Below are 21,579 nucleotides of genomic sequence, written 5' to 3'. Positions count from 1 at the left end.
CACCCTGTGAGCAGTGCACACACTGCCTCCCAAATGTGCCCCTCACTGTCCTATCCCCCTGGGGAAAGCATGGCCAACTGGAGGAAATCTACAGCCAGCACAGCCTTGACTCAGAAGCAGGTTTGAATCCAGGCTCTGCTTCTTTCTGCTTCTTTCAGAGCTCTGTCACCCTAAGCAATTTACTAATCTGAGTCTCTACATCCTTGGCCATAAAACAGGATGGGCAAACAGCACCTGGCCCAAAGGGTTTTGCAATCATTGGACATGCATGTGTCTCTCGTACCTAGTCCGTGGTGAGTGCCCAGGGAATGCTTGCTGGGTGTGTGATGCGGACCCCGAAAGCCTCCTCTTTCTCTTATGTACTCAACTGGCACTGCCATCCCACATAGATGCCGCTGTTCCCTTCCCCGCTCCACCGCTGGACACTTGGTACTAAGGACGGACCTTCCACATGGCTGTTACCCAGAACCACATGTGTGCTTTCTGCCTTGGCTTCCCAAATAAGGGTACTTCCTAAGGGATGGAGCTGACCTCACATCTCCCCTGGGGACCCTCTGAAGGACCATGCCTGGAGTAAAAGCTGAATGAGCATTCGTGGATTAGACTGGCTATCACCCCGTGTGTCTGCGGTGGTTGAGGCCTCTCCTGCCTGGAGGCAGAAGGATGGATGAGATAGGGTCGGGGGGACCACTCCAAGTCTGCTGGGAGTAAGTGAATAGCGATCTGAGGGGAGGGGATGTGGCTAAGGGAAAAGGGGTTACATTTGGGTTACATAAAGGCAATAAACGTGGCCTAGCCCACGCTGCCAAGAGCCACTTCTGAAAGCTGCTCCCCACCACCTGGCAGCTTCCTGGATCCTTGGCACAGAGGAAAGGCTTAACAGATGAATGAACGAATGAATGAACAGATAAACTTGAGCCAGCAGGACCTGGCAACCACCAACCGGGGGAACAGAAAAGCAAAGCTCCATGCTGAATGGGACTGTTGACGCTAGTGAGGAGGCAGAGGAAGGTGATGTCAAAGCAGCTGGCACAGATGAGCGTTCTCGCTGTAGGCCGGGCCCTGTGCAGAGCCTTCCCCATGCATTTCTTCGTTCACTCCTTTCAACACTCCTATCCCCATTTTGGAGACAAGGAAACTGAGGTTTGGGGAAGTTTAATCACTTGCCCAAAGTCACGGTCAGTAAGGAATAGAGCCTGCTCAAATGCAGGTCCCTCTGACACTAGAGCTCTGTTCTTAATTGCTGTCTCTAGTCTAGCCTGCCTGCACTGGTTTGATTTAGTAACTCAATAGCGTTGTCCCAGCTGAGCTGCCTCATGCATCAGGACACTGTCTCCAGCTGCTCATCATCCCCGTTGTTGACACCTCAGCCCGATGCTGGAGGCTGTTGGCAAAGCCGCTCTCAGCACCTTGCTCTGCCCCAAGCTGAGCTCAGCCAAAGGCCTCGAGTAGCATCACCCAGTGCCCATCTCTGCCTGGCCAGTTGGGCTCTGGCAGCCAGAGGGGACCGACGTGACAGCTATGCTGGCAGGGTGCACCTCCCCCAACTCTCCCACGCCTCCCCCTGAGGTTGGTTGGAGGTCCAGAAGGGGAGAGAAAAGTGGGGTCACTGCCCTTGGCGGGAGGTGCAATTGGACATCTTTCCCCTGAGCCATTTCTGATCAAAGCAGCTACTTCAGAACTGACACTCGACAGCTGTCCTCAGTCCACATTTCCAGGACTTTTAAAAGAACTCAGAGAGAGAAAAAAATAAGAACCACCAGCAATCAGTCCAGGATTTGGGGAGATTAAGTGGTTTTTTCCATTTCCAGGGGAGAATAAAGATATCTGAGTAAGGAGGAAAATCAAAATGCTAAAAGGGCCTGATGCGGAGCAGACAAACATGGTGGGTGCTGGGGAAACAGCACGAGGCAGACCTAGGCTCTACCCTCACGAAGCCCGTGGTCAAGTGGAGGATGGAGGTGAGTCATCAGGCCACCGCAGTGGGGACAGGGGCAGCACAGGGTGGGGGAGCAAAGCGTGACTGGGTGAGGTCACCAGGGAAGACTTCCTGGAGGAGGTGAGCTGTAAAGTAGAGGCCTGAGGTTGAGTCGATTACCAGGCAGAGTTAGGAAAGTGTGTCCAGCAGAAGGAACAGCCTAGGCAAAGGTCTGGAGAAGAGAGGAGACAGGAAGAAATGGCTGGGTGGGGGGCGGGTAGGAGGGCCGAAGCTGGAGTGTAAGCAGAGGCCAGGTAAGGCAAGGCCTGGTCAGCTCTGACAAGACCTTTGGACTCCCCCCTGGCAGCAATGGAAAGCTATTGAAGCAGGTGGTGGTGGGACCTGACTGACATTTTAGAAAGAACCTCCTGGCTACTGCATGGAGCTTGGCTGGCAATGGGTGTGCCCAGAGGTTATAAGGAGCCAACACAGGAGTTCAGGCCGGGACAAAGGAACCAGTAGGGATGCGGGGAGAGGGGACGATCCAGGAGATGGTGTGCTAACTGGACTTGGAGAGGAACTGGACACATGCACAGGGCAGGGGGTGTGTGGCAGGGCAGACGAGAAGGGGACCTTAGGTCTCTGGGCAGCTGGAAGGAGGGTGGTGACTTTCACCAAGACCAGAGACAGGGCGACTTTAGAAAAAAGAGTCATGGTTCCCCAGGAAGACAGGAAAATTACTCTAGCCATTTGTCCAATCAAAGGGTCCCCTGACCACATCGAAAATGGCCAGCAACAACTTGCAAAGCATGTTACAAAGCACTTTCTCCCAGTAACTCCCTTGGCCACTTGATCATCTGCTAAGGTAGGGGTTATTGAATCCCCCTTTTAAAGATGAGCAAATCAAGGTTAAGTGACTTTTCCAAGGCCATGGGAACAAGGGGGTGGCATGAGATCCTGGGTCTTCTGCCTAACAGGCCAGTGGGGATTCTACAGCCGCATATTTTCATTTAAAATGCTATCTGACTCTGGGCAAGGAAACAGGTAATAGTCGAGGCTGGTGCAATTCTCTCTACGAGCAGAACAAAATACGAAAGGGCTACAGACCAAAGGTTAGCAGTGGTACTTCACGGGCAATCTTTATTTTCCTCTTTTTAAATGATGATTCAGAAATTTCATCCATGAACATATATATATACACATATATATTTAAAAGATGACCAGTAAGGGGATCTTAACCCTTGACTTGGTGTTGTCAGCACCACGCTCTCCCAAGTGAGCGAACCGGCCATCCCTATGTCGGGATCCGAACCCGTGGCCTTGGTGTTATCAGCACCACACTCTCCTGAGTCACAGTCCAGCCCTTAACTTTTGTAATATAAAAAAAAACTAAAAGATAATTTTAAAATAAATTTTAAAGATGATGCAAAGACAGCATAACCACGAAATAAGAAAAAAAAAAAAGCAGCACTCAAAATGTTCCATGATTTCACATTTTCCTTTCTACCAATGCAGCTAGAAATCTCTATATACAATAGCTCATGCCCTGAGGGCTCTATAGGGGGTGATTTTGTTGTTCTATGGCTGCTGTCTTTTGCTTTTGTTTTTCAACTTGAAAAGTTCATATTAGCCCCAAATATCCTTCCCTCTGCAGTTTTTCTTTTCTCTTTTTCTCTCTCATGCTAGCTCCGCGGTACCCAGCACAAGGGATGTTTGATGCACGGAGGTGGATGCTGAGGGGAGAAACAAGCAGCAGTTTTGCAGGGCTCCACGGCCAAGGTGTTGCTGAATGGACCGAGTCCTGGGAACTAAATTCCGTAAATTGAGTCTGGGCAGAGACCATTAGAAGTATTGTCCTAGCGTCTCTTTATGGGCACAACGCAGTCATGCTCAGGCTGTTGCAGGTCGGCTGGCCTCTTGCACTGGTTTGAGGTCCCTGGTGCTGCACAAACTAGCTTGTTTTTCCCGTTTTCAGTGATGGGACTTAACACAGACAGAAAACCCCTTCTCAGGCCTGCTGGCTGCAGCAAATCAGAGCTAGCAAGCCAGGCTGAAGCTGCTCACCAAACGTCATCTGCTCTGTCCATCCCGGTCACATTTCAGGTTAATGGCATCTGCAGATACAAGTGCAAAGTTGCACGCGGAACATTCCAGAGCAAGCCAAGGAAGCAGAGAGGGCACTGTACAGGCTGCTTGGGGGTTAGCTGAATGTGTTCTGGCCTTCAAGACAGCATGGGCTTTTTCTCACCTTTCAGCTATAGATGGAAATGCCACCATGAAGTTCAAAGATGTTCATCAGAACAACGTTAATTGTAACGGCAAAAACTAGAGGGGAAAACCAAAATAGTACAATATATCATGTAATAGATATGAAACCTTTAAAAACCAGGTTTAGGCTGGGCTTGTGTGCAAGGGCTTATTTTCAAGATAGCTTAAAGAAAGAATTTACCCACAGGAAATAGATGGGGCGAGCCCAGGGGCCAGGACCAATGCTGAGGGTAATAGCACTGACTCATCAACTAACTGATGGGAAGATTGAGGGTCCCCACCGGTCCACTGGGGTAATCACTCAGAAAGACACCCAGGAGAACAGGAAGTTCTGTGTTTTATACGTATCCTCAAAGCCTGACAGCCGATAAATATGTGTCAAACAGAAAAACATAAATCACACTTATGAAGAATTTTAATAATGTGGGAAAATATTTTTTATATTATATTTAGGAGAAAAGGTAAGAAAGAAAACCCGTATGTATGTGTACAGGTGGAAAAACGCTAGAAGAAATTACATGAAAGTGTTAACTATGGCTATATCTGAGAGATAAAATCATCAGTGACTGGCTTTCTTTCCTTAAAATTTTCCGTGTCTTTTAGCAAAATAGTTTACCAATTACTATGACTTCAACAGCAACCAAAAGGGAGACGGAAAGAGCGCCATGTAACGTGGCTTGGAAAACAATCCTCCCACGTGCGTGCCTGTGGCCCACTGGGGAAGTAATCAGCCCAGGCCTGCAGGGGTTAACTCTGAGCCAGGGTCATGGGGGAGAGTAGGGGCCACCCTCAGACCTGTGGGAATCAAGATCCTCTGCCCTCTGTACCTTAATTCCACAGACCATGTAATAAAGTGACTATGTTATGGGCTCAGTTGTGCCCCCCAAAGAAGATATGTTGAAGTCCTGACCCCCAGTACCTCAGAATGTGACCTTATTTAGAAAAAGGACCTTTATGAAGGTAACCAAGTTTAAAATGAGGTCATTAGGACTGGCCCGTGGCTCACTGGGGGGAATGTGGTGCTGATAACACCAAGGCCATGGGTTCGGATCCCGACATAGGGATGGCTGGTTCGCTCACTTGGGAGAGCGTGGTGCTGACAACACCAAGTCAAGGGTTAAGATTCCCTTACTGGTCATCTTTTAAAAAAAAATAAAAATAAAAAAATAAAATGAGGTCATTAGGGCAGGTCCTAATCCAATATGACAGGCATCCTTATAAAAACGAGAAACTTAGAGACAGATGCGCACACAAGGAGAACGCCATGTAAAGGTGAAGGCAGAGATTGGGGTATGCATCTATAAGCCAAGGAACACCAAAGACTGCCAGCAATCCACCAGAAGCTAGGAGAGAGTCATGGGACAGATTCTCCCGCAGAGCCTCAGAAGGAACCACATATTGATCTTGGACTTGCAGCCTCCAGAACTGGGAGAAAATAAATTTCTGTTGCTTAAGCCACCCAGTCTACAGCGCTCTGCTATGGCAGCCCTGGCAAACTAACACAGTGGGGGAAAGACTGCCTTGGAGTCAGGTCACAGGGAGACCTTGGCAAGTTGCTTATCTCTCTAGGACTCAGTTTACTTATCTGAAAAATGGGAGAGCTGGACTAGAACATTGGGTTTCAAACTTGATTTTAGCCTTAGAATAAAATCTTACATAGAAGTCTAAATATAAAAGGTAAAAGAAAGCCTGATCAGGTAGTAGCCTGCTCTGATCACAAACCCTCCCTGCAGAGCAGCCTTTGAAAACCACGGCTCCAGATCATCTGTGAAATCCCTACCAGCACCTCATTCTAAGAATCTCCAAGTAAGAATCCACTGACTAGTATCACTGAGCATCTCACATGCATCCAAGCTCATGCCCCTCACTTTCAAGGGGCTGCCGGTCATGCGGGTGGGGAAGGGGGAAATGAGAGCAATGCCCAGAAAACAGTGGGCAGACAAGCCTGGCCACCCTCTCCCTCCTAAAAGCCCCACTGCAAACAGGTCACTTGATGTTCCAAATCTACCACATCTAAATTTATCTTGCCCTCCAAGGACGAGCAGATGCTGTGCCTTATCAGAGCACGGTTAAGTGGCAGAACGACAGACGTGACGCGCCCTTATCACCCCAAGGACGGCAGTGACGTCTGCAGAGAGACTTGGTTTCCCTGACAATGAAATCAAGAGCTTGCGTGCCAGCCTGGCAGACCTGAGGGGGACTGGGTCACAAAGACATATGAGACTCTGATCGTCCTCTCAGAGCCCACAGACTCATCAGGGGACACAAAGTCAACAAGGAAAGTCAGAAATCACCATTCTCTCTGCCACACTGTGAAATCAGGCAGGAGCTCCAGTCTTTATTCATTCATTTTTAATGACACAAATAATGTGCCAATTTGTTCTCCTTTTAAAAAATTACCTTCCAGATAAAGCTAATGTCCCCTCTGACCTCCATGCCTTCCCCAGGGGAAACCATTGTTAAAACTCTGGGTTGCAGCTTTCTAGAACATAGATGAGGGTCTTCAAAAAGTTCATGGGAAGATTCGTATTATCTTTTAATTCTACTTTGTTTATATATTCATATGTCCTCTTAAAGAAACCCACCAGGCCAGAACAGGGGTCTGGGCAGAGTGTGATGCTACCAGCTTCCTGGGCGTGCTGTGGGGCTGAGGGCTGCAGGAATCGGGGTGGGCTTCCAGGAAGAGGAAGCTGGAGATGGGTGCTCAAGGAAGAGTAGGATTCAGATGACTCCACGGCATATGTCCCTGGGGCACTGGACCCACTTCATGTCAGCACAGAAACAGCTGACCCCATTCATCATATGTAGCCAATTCAGCTTCTTTGGGAAACTCTAAAGCCCTCTTAAAGGATCCTCAACTTCTGCCCTCAAACCACTACCACCATGAGGATGATGACGACAATGGTGATGACAATGACAGCACGTATGAGACACTCTGTGGACCCCTCCCAAGAGTTCTACCAGGGTGGTATTAGGGTCTCCATTTTCCAAAGAAACTGCAACCCAGAGAAATTAAGCAACTTGCCCTAAGTCACCCAGCTGGGAGCAACAGAGCCACCATTTGATCTTGATGGCAATGACCAAGATCCTTCCACAAGACCACTCTGCTTCTCGAGGGTGGCAGACGGTACAGCTCCAGCACCTGCAACAATGCCTAGCCCACAGTAGGGACTCAACAAGTACTGGCTGACCACTTTTATGTTTAAAGGACATGGGCAATATTGAGTGAATAACCAAGCACTAGGCTAGTTCAAGGAAGTCTTCACAATATTACAGTTTGGGGTTTGATTGTTTTTTCATGTTAAGATTCCACATTTTCCTCTAGGAATCCCACACAGCCTAGTTTCTCCTCCTGAAAAGAGTTAGGGCTTTGGCAAGGGGCTCTTGCACAAGGCAACTCAATCTCCCGTCCCATCTGTGAGGGTTCCGGGTACCGCAGTGGCTGAACGCAGCTGCCACTCTCTGCGAACAGCCTCCTCGTAAACGTCAGTCCTGCTGGGGGTGGGGTGGAGGCTTGATTTATTATATAGCTTTTGGACAGTTCCTACAGAAATATTGCCAAACAGTGAAATAATCAACTCTTTCACTCAAGCCCCCTCCTACTTTTTTTTTTTAGTGAAAGAATAAAGTATGCAATGAGCTGGAGCTAAGTAAATAAAAATGCCACACTTTTGCCCAACAGAACATTCTGCGTCACTGAGAAATATTTGCAAACCTCAACAATCTTTTATCTTCATGATGACATACCAGCCTTCCAAGTTGTGGACATTCTGAGAACTTCTTTGATTTTGGCCTTCTAATGTGCTTACATGAACAGATAGCTTATTAACTAATAACGATGTTATTTGATGTTTTGCTGAGCAGATAACACCTTCTTCTTTTCATGGTCTATCCGTCCTCTACCAGTTCTGTCTAAAATCGGCTTGTCTGGGGCTCACCCTGGAATCAGATAAGTATGGCAACAGATCTCTGTCTCAATACTTATTGCTGCCAGTCACAGTTCTGGTTTCCAGGCTGAGGAGAAGGCAACACCCATCCAGCCACTTCAGCCATCTGTCCATCCATTCATCCACTCACTGGGCCAGCAGTGGAGACGCCCAGAAGGAGAGAACATGGTCTAGGCCCTTGGGGAGCTCACACAAAGAGATGCCCCATCTCCGAGCGATGCCAGCTCCTCCAGAGAAGTTCGGATGGGTGGAGAACCTCACCGCTGTTCTCCAGCTCAGCAGCCTGTTCCTCACCGTCATGCAACTTCCTCAATTTTTATCACGTCTTTACTTCAGCTGGTCTCCTGGGCCCAGCCATGAATCAGCTCTGGGGAAGCAGAGCTCAGCTCTGTTTCCCCTACGAGTGGCACATGGTAAGTGCTCAACAAACATTTGTTGACTAAGCAAATGAATGTGCAGCACTACTTACACACCACAACAGAGACAGAGATGGACAGAAACGTCTGTCCTTGAGTGTGTCCTGAGTCTCCCTGCTTGGTGTACTGGCTGGGGCTGGCTGATGCCCAAAATGCCTATGAGTCAATATGATGCTGAGAAGTGAAAAGCTGTCACTTAAGACCAGGGGACCAGACTGTCCTGGGCAGGTCACTCTCCTCCTGGAGCTTGTTTACTCACCTCTGAGATGGTGGTTGGCCAAGATGCTCTCCAGTTCCTTGAGCTGAAGAGTCTATCAAAACCTAACGTGCCTGTGATAATGACTCAGACTCCAGCATTAGGGGAAACTGGCCTGGGTCAGGAGCCACCAGTTTGCCTTCCCTGCTTAGCAGATACTAGACTATCATTGCACTAAGCTTCCTCAGCAATACCGTAAGGAAAGTGGGGGGAGGGGGGAGTTAAAGTGGATGCTTTCTAAGGTGCCTCCTAAGGCTCAAGTTTTATCACTTTAAATTTAAACCATTGGCTAAGGTTAAATTTGGGTATGGCAAACACATGTCACAATTTTTTTAAAAGAGCCCTAGTTCCAAATATTTCATCTCACTCATTCCTTCATTCTCCCAGTACTTAATGAGCCCCTTTAATGTGCCAGGCGATGTGCTAGTAAGTAATGAAACAGGCAAGACACGGTCACTATTAACATAGAAACTCCGGTCCAATGTGGGAAACAGAAAATACACAAGTAAACAACTAAATAAAAGATGACTTCAGATGAAGTTGTGGGCAAAGAACATTGAATAAACGGCACCATGTGAAAGAATGCAATTAGAGGGACAGCGTGGCTCCTTTTTAGAAGGCTTCTCAATGGAGGTCATAATTGGGCTGAGACCTAAAAGTCCCCTGGAAAAAAATGTGGGAAGAACATTCCGGATGGACAGAACCGCAGGTGCAAAGGCTCCAGGCTGGAGACAAGCTTGTGGTATTCAGTGAGGCTGTGGATGGAGCAGGGGGAGGGAGATCACATAGGGCAGGGTGGGGAGGGACAGCCAGAGGTCCTTACATAGAACTGAGAGAGTCGTGGACTTGGATAGAGAAAAACGACATCTTTCTTTTCATCAACCTCTAACTGAAAACAAGCACTTCCTTCAATTACAAATGTTGACAAAAGCCCATAATGTTAGCAATGCCCGGGCCTCATGACAGACAGAAATCACAGATCCATTCACACCACCATTGTTGCAGGTACCTGAAAATATCACTTATGCTCACCACAAATTCAAAATTACCATCACGATTAGACCAGCTGTTAGACCTTGGTTATAAAAAGTATTAACAAAGAAACATATATTTCTATCTCATAAATTTTTTAAGAATTTAATAACTGTATTTGAAAGCGATGGGTTCCCTTTGTAACCCTATGTATTCTATTTACTCTTAATTTTTTTGGTAGCCGGCCAGTACAGGGATCGAAACCTGGACCTTGGTGTTATTTGTACCACGCTCTAACCAACTGAGCTAACCAGCCAGCCTCTGTATTCCATTCTAAATGTAAAAGCATTATTCTGAGAAGGGGTCCACTGGCTGCACACAATGGCCAAAGTGCTTATAAGTCACAGGAAGACGTTTGGGTTTTATCGCAAGTAGGATGGAGAACTGCTGGGGTGGTTTCAGCAGGGGATGATTCACAAGATGCAGTTTTCATTTTTCAAAATCACCCCGGCTGCTGGGTGGAGAAGGCTGGTGGTTGTCCAGCGCAGTGCTGAAGGTACAGAAGGCTGTGGCTTTAACTGACCACTGGTCTGGACAACCCAGAGTGGACAGCGTACTGGGGTCGTCGTGGGCTCTGCCTTTCCTGCTGAGCAAGAGCCTTCCCACGACACCATTCCACGCTGTCCTGTGGGCCCTGTCACCTTGGCAAAAGTCTGCCCCAGGACATCCTCCCAAAGAGCTTCAGAAAGTGAGCTCATGTGCCCACAAGAAAAATAAATGCGGTATTTGCCACTGTTTGGTTTGTGTATTGGTTTAGAAGAGAAATGAGATTTTTATTTAAGAAAGTCTTCCAGCAGGACCCCAGCAGAGGCTGGGCAAACACCACGGCGACGGACTGTAAACACGCGGGAGAGCCCGAGCCCTGGACCCCGTCGCCATGAGCTGCAGCCCTTGGCTTATGTCGGCTTTCCTGTTTTTCCCAGGCCTCTCTTCACTCTGCACTCACACACACAGAGTCTTTTCAATACCTTTTAGGAGAACAGAAGAATTCATTCCCACACACCAGCACGCACGTTTCTCATACCCTCCCAGGAGAGGGGGTCCTGCCAAGAGGCCCATTTATGGACCTGGAGGGACACACAGGGCTGGGGCCCATTGGGTGGGGTCCATGGACTGAGAAAAGCTCAGAGTTGAATCCTGTGCTCCCAGATCCCCCAAACCAGAAGTGAACAGGCTGGGGCCAGGCAGACTGCAAGGTGAGGGCTGTTCAGGAAGTCTTGGGTGGAGGGCTACAGTGAGGGACATCTGAGAGTCTTGACTTAGAGGGAAGGACTGGGAGGGGCACCAAGCCTTGGCAGGGCTAGTTCACCTCAAATATCAGAAACTGTCTCAGAGAGGAGAGAAGGGGACAAGAGGGTGAGTGGGTCTTTGAATCTGGAACTAGGATGCTATGGACTAAATGTTTGTCCCTAACTGGTATGTTAAAGCCTAACTCCCCATGTGATAGTATTAGGAGGTGGGGCTTTTAGGAGGGGATTCAGCCATGACAGTGGAGCCCTCATGAATGGGATTATTGTCCTTGTAAGAGTAGACCCAAGAGAGCTTGCTTCCTCTCTCTCTCTCTCTGCCATGCAAGGATACAATGAGAAGGTGGCCATCTGCAAACCAAGAAATGGGACCAGACACCAGATCTGCCAGGATCTGGATTTGGACTTCCCAGCCTCCAGAACTGCAAGAAAGGAATGTCTGTTGCTTAAGCTGCCCAGACTGTGGTAATGTGTTAGAGCAGCCTGAGCTAAGACACAGGCGAAGTGAGAAGAAAGGCAGAAAGTGCACATCCACGCTGCTGGTGTGAACCGCAGCTGACATGTGATGGTTCTGGAGTAGCCAGCTGTGCCAACAGCTCCCCAGTTCAGCTTAGTTGCCCCTTTCCAGGGCCTCTGGCTAGAAAGAACAAGAAGAAAGGGGAGACCAGCTCCCCCACCCCATAGCCTGGGGCTGCTTTCTCAGGGCAGGACCCACAGCTCCAGGAAGGAAGGGTGGAAAGCTGCAAGTGGGGACTCCATGCTGGGCCAGGCCCACCTCCACCACCCTCCATGAGCTGTGCGACTTTGGGCCAGTTAGAGAACCAGTCTGTGCCTCAGTTTCTCCCTCTGAGAGGTGGAGTAAAATAACAGCACCTGCCTCAAAGGGTAATTGGGAGGAGATAATTCTTCCTGACGCACATCAAATACTCAGCGGATGCTGGTTGTATCCTTCTGTCCATGAGCAAAGACGTGAGCCTGGAGCTCCTACCTGGAGCCACTGTACTGCATGAACTGACTCGTGTCTGGCTCTCCACCCCAGCGGCTTGGCACTTAAATGGCTCCTGGCTCCCCACCCGCCTCCAGGCGGGACGGCTTACCTATGGTCCTTCGGAGGTCCTCACACTGGCCGATGTGGGGGAACTTCAGGATTTCCTTCCACTTCTTGCTTTTCCCTTTGCGTTTTCCTCCGCCCCCTGCAGAGATGGAGGGAAAAGGGTTGGGCTGATGCTGGTGCTGTCCGGGGCTCCAGAGCCTGGTCCTGTCAGTGAGCCTGTCCCCCCACGTCCTGGGTGGGAGACCTCGGGGGTTCTAGATCAAGCCAGTGACACATCCCCATGCCCAAGACATACACACGCTTCCTCCTAGGCCGCCAAGCTTGAGAATTTCCGCACAGACCCTCCTGGGCCTGCCCACCACAGCAGCGAGGCCCTGCGCCCCCACCCTTGCCAGGCGACCAGCACTTCCACGGCGGCCCCTACTGCTCTGTGGCCCCGATGCCAACATGTCCAGTGCAGGGGCCAGGCCTGCTACGTCTCAATATCCTTCACGGGCTCAGGAAATCTTTGTGGGACGAATCTGCTAGCAGGTGGGTTACGACCCCTCATCACCCTCATTTTGTCCTCTTTTTCCTGTGGAGAGTCCCCTTCCCCCACTAGAGGCCAGATGTTGGGGGACAAGGACTTCCATTTCCACTTGTCTTGGGTACATCTTTCTTTTCCCTCCTCAAACACCCCAGAGTCTCCAAGGACGCACTTCTCAAGGCTGGAAGGAAGGACTCCCAAAGGGCCCCATCCCGGCTCATGTCCTCCCCAGTGCACATGAGTAACGAGCACTCACGCATAATGACCACACATAATGACCATGCACATAATGACCACATATACTGAACATGAGGCGCTGAGAGAAGTGCACACACAGGGCTCTCTGACGTCCCCACCACTCCTTATCTGAGGGGTGGTGGACAACGTCAGAACACTCAGGCCTGAGTGTCCCTGAGCCCACCAGCACTGAGGCCTTGGACCTGGAGGAACCTCTGTGCCTCCTGAGGACGGAGATGCCATCGCCCTCTCGCTACCCTAGCAGTGGCCCTCAGCTACCATCTGTCAGTGACCCCCAAAGGTCCCACAGCCCTTTGGGGCCCTCAGTATCTCAGGATTTTAAGGGTCCTTTACCCTCATTCATGATCCTGCACAGGACCTTGGCACCCTGGGCCTGCCCCCTGCTTGGGGTGGGTGTGCAACCCCCAACTCTCTAACCCTCCCAGGAAGGGTCTGGGCAGGACGAGACCCCTTCTCCCAACAGCAAACCCAGGGCTGCTCAGTGGAGTAGGCTCTGGGCCTACCCCGGGCCAGCCTGGCCAGTTCACCACCTCCTTCTGGCCCCGTGGCCTTCCCCTGCTGTCCACACAAGCCTGGACAAACCCTCTCTGAGTCCTCATCGGTACATGGGGGACATCAAGGCCTTCCTTGCAGGGGATAATAAGGTAGCATGTGTTCAGAAGCAGGCACAGAGCTGAGAATTCTTAAGCATCATCCAAGCTGCTCTGGAAAGCTGAGGCTGTGGCCCTCATCAGCAAGTGGTCAGAAAGCAGGAGAGGGAGCCGGCGGGGGAGGGGCAGAACACCAGATTGTTCCTCTGCTCTCTGCCATTCTGTCCGCAACCAGGCCGGCCAGCCCCAGCTCCCTTCTCTCGAGTCTCCACAGATGGCAATGGCCTCAAACTCCAAGGGACAGGACAAATGTGGACCAGGCACCTGCAGTGGCCAGGCACCACTTGAACATCATCTTGTCTAATCCTCAGAATGACTCTGAGAAAGAAATCACTGGGCCCATGTCACAGAGGAAGAAATAGGTGTCCAAGGTTGTATAACTCACCAGCCAGTGGCCAGTCCAACTCCATACTCACTCCTTCCCCTGGCCAGGGCTGACACACACACACACACACATGCACACCGGAGCCCTTCCACGGGCCCTGCCCCAGGTCAAGCCCCTCACCTGAACCCTCCTGTTATCTTTGCCCTCACTACAAAGTGGAACTATTATATTCTCACTTGACAGATGAGGAAACTGAGGCATGGGGAAGAAAGAAGCCAGTCACCTATGGCCCCACAGCTCATAAATGGCAGTGCCAAGGCCCCAGCCTGCATGGAACCCATACCCTAGACTCCCTCACTGTTCTGTTGTAAATCTCCTTTTAGGTACACTGAAAGCAAGAGAAATTCTCAGAGGATCAAAGAAAAGGCTGGTGTCAGGCTTCAGAAGTGACACAGCATAGGGCAGCAGGAGCAGAAACAGGGACCTAGCTTAGGCCTGAGCCCAACAGCTCCCAGAGAAGCTGCAGCCCCGGCCAGAGGCCTCAGCGTCATCTGTTGGACCCTATGTGGCTTGTTTGTTTGCTTCCCAGTTCGCTGAACTTGCACCAACATTTGACATTAGATTTAATGTACAACTCCGGGTCTTGGACTTCTCTCCCCCGGCCAGGCAGCCCACACGGCAGGAATCGGCAGGAGCTGGGCAGCAGCTGCCGAGGCCAGGATGTGTGGCCTCCAGACAGGTGTGTCCCCACTCAGCCAGGCCCTCATGCAGGTGGCCCATCTGGCCTCCCTAGAGGTCTGTATGTGCACCCCTCAGAGAAAGGCTGCCCTCTGGAGAAATCGACACAAACCTCCGGTCGCCACAGTCAGAAGCCCCAACCCAGCAACCAGCAGGCTGTGAAGGGCCTGAAGCGGGTCTAGTCCCTATCTCCTCCCATTCCCCATCCCTCACTATTGATTCCCAGACCTGGCTGTAACGAAGAACATCTTTTTGCATGTAGCAAAAATTTACCATTTTAACCATTTTTGGGTGTGCAATTCAGTGACATGAAGCACATTCACACTGTTGTGCAACCACTGCCACCATCCATCTCCAGAACTTTTTTGTCATCCCGCACGGCAACTCTACCCATCGGACAACGACTCCCGACTCCCCGCTCCTCCCAGCCCCTGGTAATGGCTATTTTACTTTCCGTCTCTATGAATCTGACTACTCTAGATACCACACATGAGTGGAATCATACAGTATTTGTCCTTCTGTGTCTGGCTTCTTTCATTTAGCATGTCTTCAAGGTTCACCCACATTGTAGCATGTGTCAGAATATCCTTCCTTTTTAAGGCTGAATAACATTCCTTTGCATGGATATACAACATTTCGCTTATCTATTCATCCATCAACAGACATTCAAGTTGTTTTACCTTTTAGCTATTATGAATAAGGCTGCTGTGGACGTTTGCAACAGGTCTCTGTTTGAGTGCCTGCTTTCAATCCTTGTGGGTACATGTCTAGGAGTGAAATTGCTGGATCACATGCTATGTCTATGTTTAACTTTTCAACAGAGCAATGAGGCACTCTTGATACAGATTCCTGGGCTGGAGCCCCACTCTCTGTGACTGGAACCCAGGAATGTGACTCCTTAAAAGGCTCCCTGGTGACTCTCAGGTACCCAGTCTATAGAAACCAGGAGTCTATTTTACACACACACATACACACAGGTACATGTGCACACTTTTTATAAATTTATTCACTAATTTTGAAAAATTAACACAGATTCATCTATTCATTCACCCAGTAAGTGCAGAACACCTACTAAGTGGCAAGCACATTGCAGGTCTGGGACACAGCTGTCACCAGCAGGGAAGACGGACATCCAAGGTTGTTTCTTGAGAGGTTCTCAATCCTGGCCACTGCCCTTGAGGAACATTTGGCAATGTCCAACACATTTCTAGTTGTCACAGCTGGGGTGGAGTGGCATTACTGGTAGCTGGTGGGTACAGGCCAGGGATGTGGTTACACATCATCCCAGGCACAGAACAGCCCCCAGAACAAATAAAGCTCGGCCCTAAAACGTCAGTAGAAGTGGAGAAATGCTGCTTTACTTAATGGCCATTTTGACCAACACTTAGGAAAAGAGCAGGGGTTGGGGGAAGACTCATGAGTAACAGGGCAGCTGTGACGGGAATGCAGGAAGAGGGAGAGGTGGGCCACCGAGGATGTGATGTGACGCTGAGGTGGAGCTACAGAGGGTGGGCACCACACAGCCACCTGGACGTCGCCCCAGTGCAGACTCCTGGCCAATCAGGGGGCTTCTCTCCTCCTAATCGTTACTTCTTCAGCTTCCAGAACAGGGCAGGCGGACTGTGGTAGGCAGAATAATGCTCCCCAAAGACGTGCATGTTCTAATCCCTGGAATCTGTGAATATGTTAGGTTACATGGCAAGGGGGAGCTAAGGTTGTGGATGGAATTATGAGTAATGATAGGGGCATTATCCTGGATTCTCCAGGTGGGCCCAATGTTACCATAACGGTCCTTAAATGAGGAAGTGGGAGACAGAAGTTTCCGATCAGAGAGATGCAATGTGAGAAAGATGCGACCAGCCACAGCTGGCTTTGTAGATGGAAAGGGCCGCGAGCCAAGGGGTGCGGGTGCCTCTAGAAGCCAGAAAAGGCAAGAAAACAGACTCTCCCCTAGGGCCTCCAGAAGGAACACAGCCCTGCCTGCACCTTGATTTTTAACTTGATGAGACCTATGTCAGACTTCTGACCTCCAGAGCAGTAAGATAATAGATTTGTGTTGTTTTAATCCATGTAGTTTGTGGCAACTTGTTACAGCAGCAGTAAGAAACTCAGCAGGGTATCCCCATAAATGGCAGCAGTGGCCCCAAATGGCTTCCTCATACACATCTAGTTCCAGTTCCTCTAAAACCCCCATGAAATGAACCCAGCCCTCCACAACTCGGATGAGCTGGGGCAAAGTCTCAACAAACAACACCTGCCTCAAAGAGGGTGCCACTTCCAGACAAATATTTGGCTAAGTGTGCTGTTGTGTTGTTAAGTTGCATATTCGATAACTGGAGTGTTGACACTTTATTATTCCAGGGGGACTTGATTGTTTCTCTGTCCTGAAAGGCGGCCAGACCAGCCAGGTTGCTACAGAAATTCCTCGTGTCTTGGCCCTGTAGGTAAGACACACTTGGGAAGGGTGTCGGGCCCACAATGATCTAGGCCACCACCTCCCACCTCCCACCTCCCCCATGCCTGGGGCCCAGCAAGGCCCCAGCAACAGGAATGTCCAGTTCCTAGTCCTGGCCCACCATAGGCTCAGCCTGTTCTCCTTGGCCACGTTCAAGACCCTTGGCCGCTTGGTCATCTTCTCCCCCAGCTTTCTTTCCCTCCCTGCCACTGATCTCAGGGCCTTTGCTCTCGCCATGGTCTCTGCCAGGTGCATCCCCTGCCTACCCACGCTTCAAGTCCCAGCCTGAACGCCGCTGTCCTGGAAGCCTTCTCTGACTTCAGAAGCTGAAGCAGACCTGCAGCTTCAGGTTCTCCGCCTTCTCCACATGCCACGGAAGAGCTCAGGAAGCACTCGGCGGTTGGTCAGTCTGTCTGTCTCTCGCACACCCACATCAGCTTGCAGAGCCATCTATCCATTCTCTCAACACATTCAGCGCGTTTTCACTGACTCATTCAACCTTTATGTGTGAAGCGACTACTAGGTTCCCAGCCCCAGCCCACAGTTCTCATCACCACCTGAAACCGTACTATTGATTTGCTTACTCACCTGTCATCAGTCTCCCCTGTGCTGATAGCAGACCTGTGTGGCAGGGACCTAGCTTTCTTTGTTCTCTGCTACTCTGCCCTTGGCCCACTGTAGATGCTGAAATGGTACATGCTGAGTGGATGCAAGCATCGTGCTTTACCTGGTGGCCCCAGACCCCTGTCTGCATCAACGTCTCCCTATGACTCTGCAGACATGGTACCCCTGGCCACTTGCCAAAGCCCTGACCGTTCTCCAAACCCTAGCTCTATGCCCCGTCCCGTGCTGCCCTGAGAGGCAGAGCCCCCTTGCCTGGCCACAGCCCTCTCCAAGCTCAGGCCAGACCTGCTCCTGGGCTGGGGATTGGGGGGTGCAGCTACCACAATGCCTGCTTGATTGCAGGCTTCATTAAGGAATGCTGGCCAAGTGGGGAAACCAGTGAATGCTTCCAGGAATGAATGACAACCCCCGCTCCCTCGCTCCCGCCAGCCTTCTGGGCCTAGTGCTGAAGCAGGCGCTGCTCATTCGCTGTCACTCAGTGGTGCCAGCCCCACTCACAGATGAGAAGGCTGAGGCTCGGAGAGAGGAACGAACGAACAGGGCCAGCGGATGAAGCACACATCCCAAGAGGAGCAGCGTCTTCTCCCACCCACGCTGGCTCCCGGTCACTCCCTGTCCCAGACAGCCGAGGGCTTTATTTGCTTTACCAACCGAGCCACTGCTGCTCAAGTTCCCCTTCCACATACTGGAAGCAAGTTGATGAAGAGGACACGGTCCCTGCTCTCGTGGACATACATCTCATCCCGCACATCAGAAAGCAAAGCTGAGCAAGACACTAAGGTTGTACCCAGGCAGGCAGGGGAGGCTGCATGGAAGAGACGGCCCCAGACAGGGAGGGGATGGCAGCCACCAAGCCCAGGGCCAGCCAGGAGGGCCCTGCTAGAGGGCAGAAAGAGGCCACAATGTGGGCTCTGGAGTGGGGACTGAACTCCGCATGCTCACAGCTCTGGAGAAGGCACCAAAGGACCAAGGTAGCCGGTCTCTCACCTTGAGCAAGCAAGAGGCCAAGGCAAACCCTGGGGAATGGTGGCCGACAGGAAGACGCACGTGTCCCAACACGTGTCTTTGGACTCCTGCTGGTCCTTCAGAGGGACCTCCTCTAGAAAAGGAAACTGCTTACCAGATCACACTCTCACTTCTGCTTTCTCCAGCTTCCTGGGGTCCCTTCTGCTGCCTGCGATGGCCTCATGTAGGTGCCCTCCTGCCAGGCTGAGGGAGTGTGATGAGGGGGTGGCAGAGTAGGGCAAGGGAGTGTGGCCAACAAAGGGGGGGCCTCCGGCAGGAGGTCGTGTCCCAGCAGAGAATGGAGGGCAAGACTTGGGGAAGAAAGCAGAGTAATGGCCCCAGCTACCATTTCTTAAGCACATGCCAAGCCCTCGTAACAAAGCGAGCCGCTGAGACTGATTGGTGTTTTCTTTGCTCCTGTGGATGCCCCCAGGGGAACATAAAGGATCACTACCCCAAAAACACTGCCCCAAGAGGCTGTCACCATGGGAAAGAAACCAGCCGGCTGTTGTCTTTGCTGTTCCTGAGGGTGGTGCTTGTGCTCTGAAGGCAGAGATGAATGAGCTGGCATGGAGGATGAGTGAGAGGAGGAGGAGGAAATGTGCTCCCGGGTGGCCTTGCCCCTGTGGCAGCCGGATCCCAGAGAGTGGGCATGGGCTCTGGGGAAGAGAGGGTCTGAGCCGTGAGGAGCCCGGGACCAGCCTGGCACAGTGGAGTGGAGCAGCCAGCAGAGCCCCTCTTCCAAAGGACCTGAGAGAACCAGCAACTGCGGTGACCCGCATGGCCTGAGGTCTAATGTGCTGGACACACCATCCTTGGGAGGGTTGAGACAGACCTTGGCAAAACCACTGACCCTGGACTGCTCGTGTGGCATTTCTTGTACTCTCAGAGTCAGGGAACAACTGGTCCTGTCAACACCTCATCTTGTTTCATCCCCACATCAACCCCGCGGGGTCAGTTCTATTACTGAAGCCATTTTACAGATGGGGAAATAGGGTTCCAGAAAGGCAAGAACCGTGCCTCGATCACTCAGGCAGTTTGTGTCAACCTGAACCAGGATGCAGGTGTTCTGACTCCTCCCTGGAGACCAATGAGCAATTGATCAGAGAAAAGGTCACAAGGGAAGCTGAGGAAGTCTCTACTAGGCAGTGTTGGAAGGAGCTTCCTTCTTGCCCTTGGGTCACTGATTCTCAGTGGGGTCCTTGGGCCAGCAGCATCAGCATCACCGGAACTTGTTGGAAATGCAAATTCTGGGGTCCCTCCCTAGACCTGCTGAATCAAAGCTCTGGGGATGGCCAAGAATCTGTGTTGTACTGAGCCCTCCACGGGGTTCTGATGAACTCTGTTTTGAGAACCACTGCCTGAAATGAAGTCCTTGCACATCATGTGGGAAAGAGCATGATGGGACCACTCTTCCTGGGAATTTCTCCCTCTCTGGCTTGTTATTTCTGTCCTGCCTGCTTCTAAAAAGGATCTGAAGAAACACACAGGGACTTGGACAGGTTAACTGAAAATACTCCTCCCATCTCCAAAATTTGGTGATCCTAGACTCTCAGTCTGACAAGAACCTCAGTGGCTGTGTCCTACCTTACTTGAGTCAGCCTCAAAGCCATTTATTTAGCCACTAGCAGGTGTGGGAGGTCAAAGTGTATGAGGACGCTCCCATCTCCAGAAAGCACCACTCAGCCGCAGTCTACATGGGTCCAAGTCAGTGAGACGGCCTCAGGGACACTGCCCCATGCTCCCCAGGCCCTGACTGGCTCCCTAAGAAGACAGGCAGGACTCACTGCAAACCTCACACTATCATCTGTACATGCACCATCTACCACATTTTTCTTTTTGCATTCTGATGGCATTTGGACCTTTACTGTTCATAGATCCCACAGAGGAGAGAATCATCTCCAGGGATGGGGATGCTGGGATGCACAGGGGTACGGCTGTGGCTTTGCGGGCCCTGAGCAAGTGGGGGCCCACTTTCCCAGGAACTACGGTCCTCTAGGACAGACTCTTGGCCTCTCCACAGACTATGCCAGACTTCCTTCTTTTCACAGGCCCCAACTGGCTGTTGTTCTGGAATAAAGAATTTGGCCTTTGCCTCTGGTTCCTAGGAGGTAACCTCTAAGTCCTTGGAATTTTCTGAGTGATAGGGGTGTCTTTTTATTCATGGTGGGCCTTTGGAAGTATGCCTGACTTTATTCTAATAAGATGACTCAGCATGGGGGTGGCCCTGCCAGAAAGACCAACCACATGATTAGAAGGCTGGGCCTTGAGACGGGTGTTATCATCCTGACTTCTAGGGAGCAACTGGGGGCTGGAGATCGAGTTCAAGCACATGGCCAACAATCCATTCAGTCATGCTTAAGAACAAAACTCCAGTAAAAACTCTGGACACTGAGGTGTGGGTGAGCTTCCTGGTTGGTAATCATCTGTGGATGTGCCAGGAGGTGGCACATCCTGAGAACATGGAAGCGTCACATTTGGGTGTCTCCCAGACCTTGCCCTGTGTGTCTCTCCCATTTGCTGATTTGGACTTATGTCCTTTTGCTATAATAAAACTGTAATTGTAAGTATAGTGCTCTCCTAAGTTCTGTGAGTCATTGTAGTAAATTATGAAATCTGAGGGGTTGAGGGAACTCCCTGAATGGTAGCCATGGTCAGAAGTGCAGGTGATCTGAGGACCCCCAAACTTGTGGCTGGTGTCTGAATGAGGGCAGTCTTGTGGGGATGTGCTCTTAAATCTGTGAAGCCTGCACTAACTCCAGGTAGTGTCAGAATTGGGTGGCAGCCATCAAGGCCACTAAGTCCTCAAACCCTTCAGCCCAGATCTCTATCCATCTTCCAGAATCATGATTCTGAAGTC

At 50.8% G+C, this 21,579-nt stretch overlaps 1 protein-coding gene across 1 annotated transcript in view; it reads right to left on the bottom strand.

Annotated features, from left to right (window-relative positions):
• Positions 1–21,579, bottom strand: part of GRK5 (G protein-coupled receptor kinase 5) — a 211,859-nt gene that overhangs the window by 99,773 nt on the left and 90,507 nt on the right. The window contains exon 2 of the mRNA XM_063102394.1: positions 12,182–12,277. Within this exon, the coding sequence (XP_062958464.1) occupies positions 12,182–12,277 (96 nt within the window). The remainder of the gene's footprint in view (positions 1–12,181; positions 12,278–21,579) is intronic.

Source organism: Cynocephalus volans, chromosome 7, assembly GCF_027409185.1.
Source record: "Cynocephalus volans isolate mCynVol1 chromosome 7, mCynVol1.pri, whole genome shotgun sequence".
Classification (NCBI taxonomy): Eukaryota; Metazoa; Chordata; class Mammalia; order Dermoptera; family Cynocephalidae; genus Cynocephalus; species Cynocephalus volans.
Note: the sequence above shows the minus strand (reverse complement) of the source record. Positions and strands in the feature narration are given on the sequence as shown.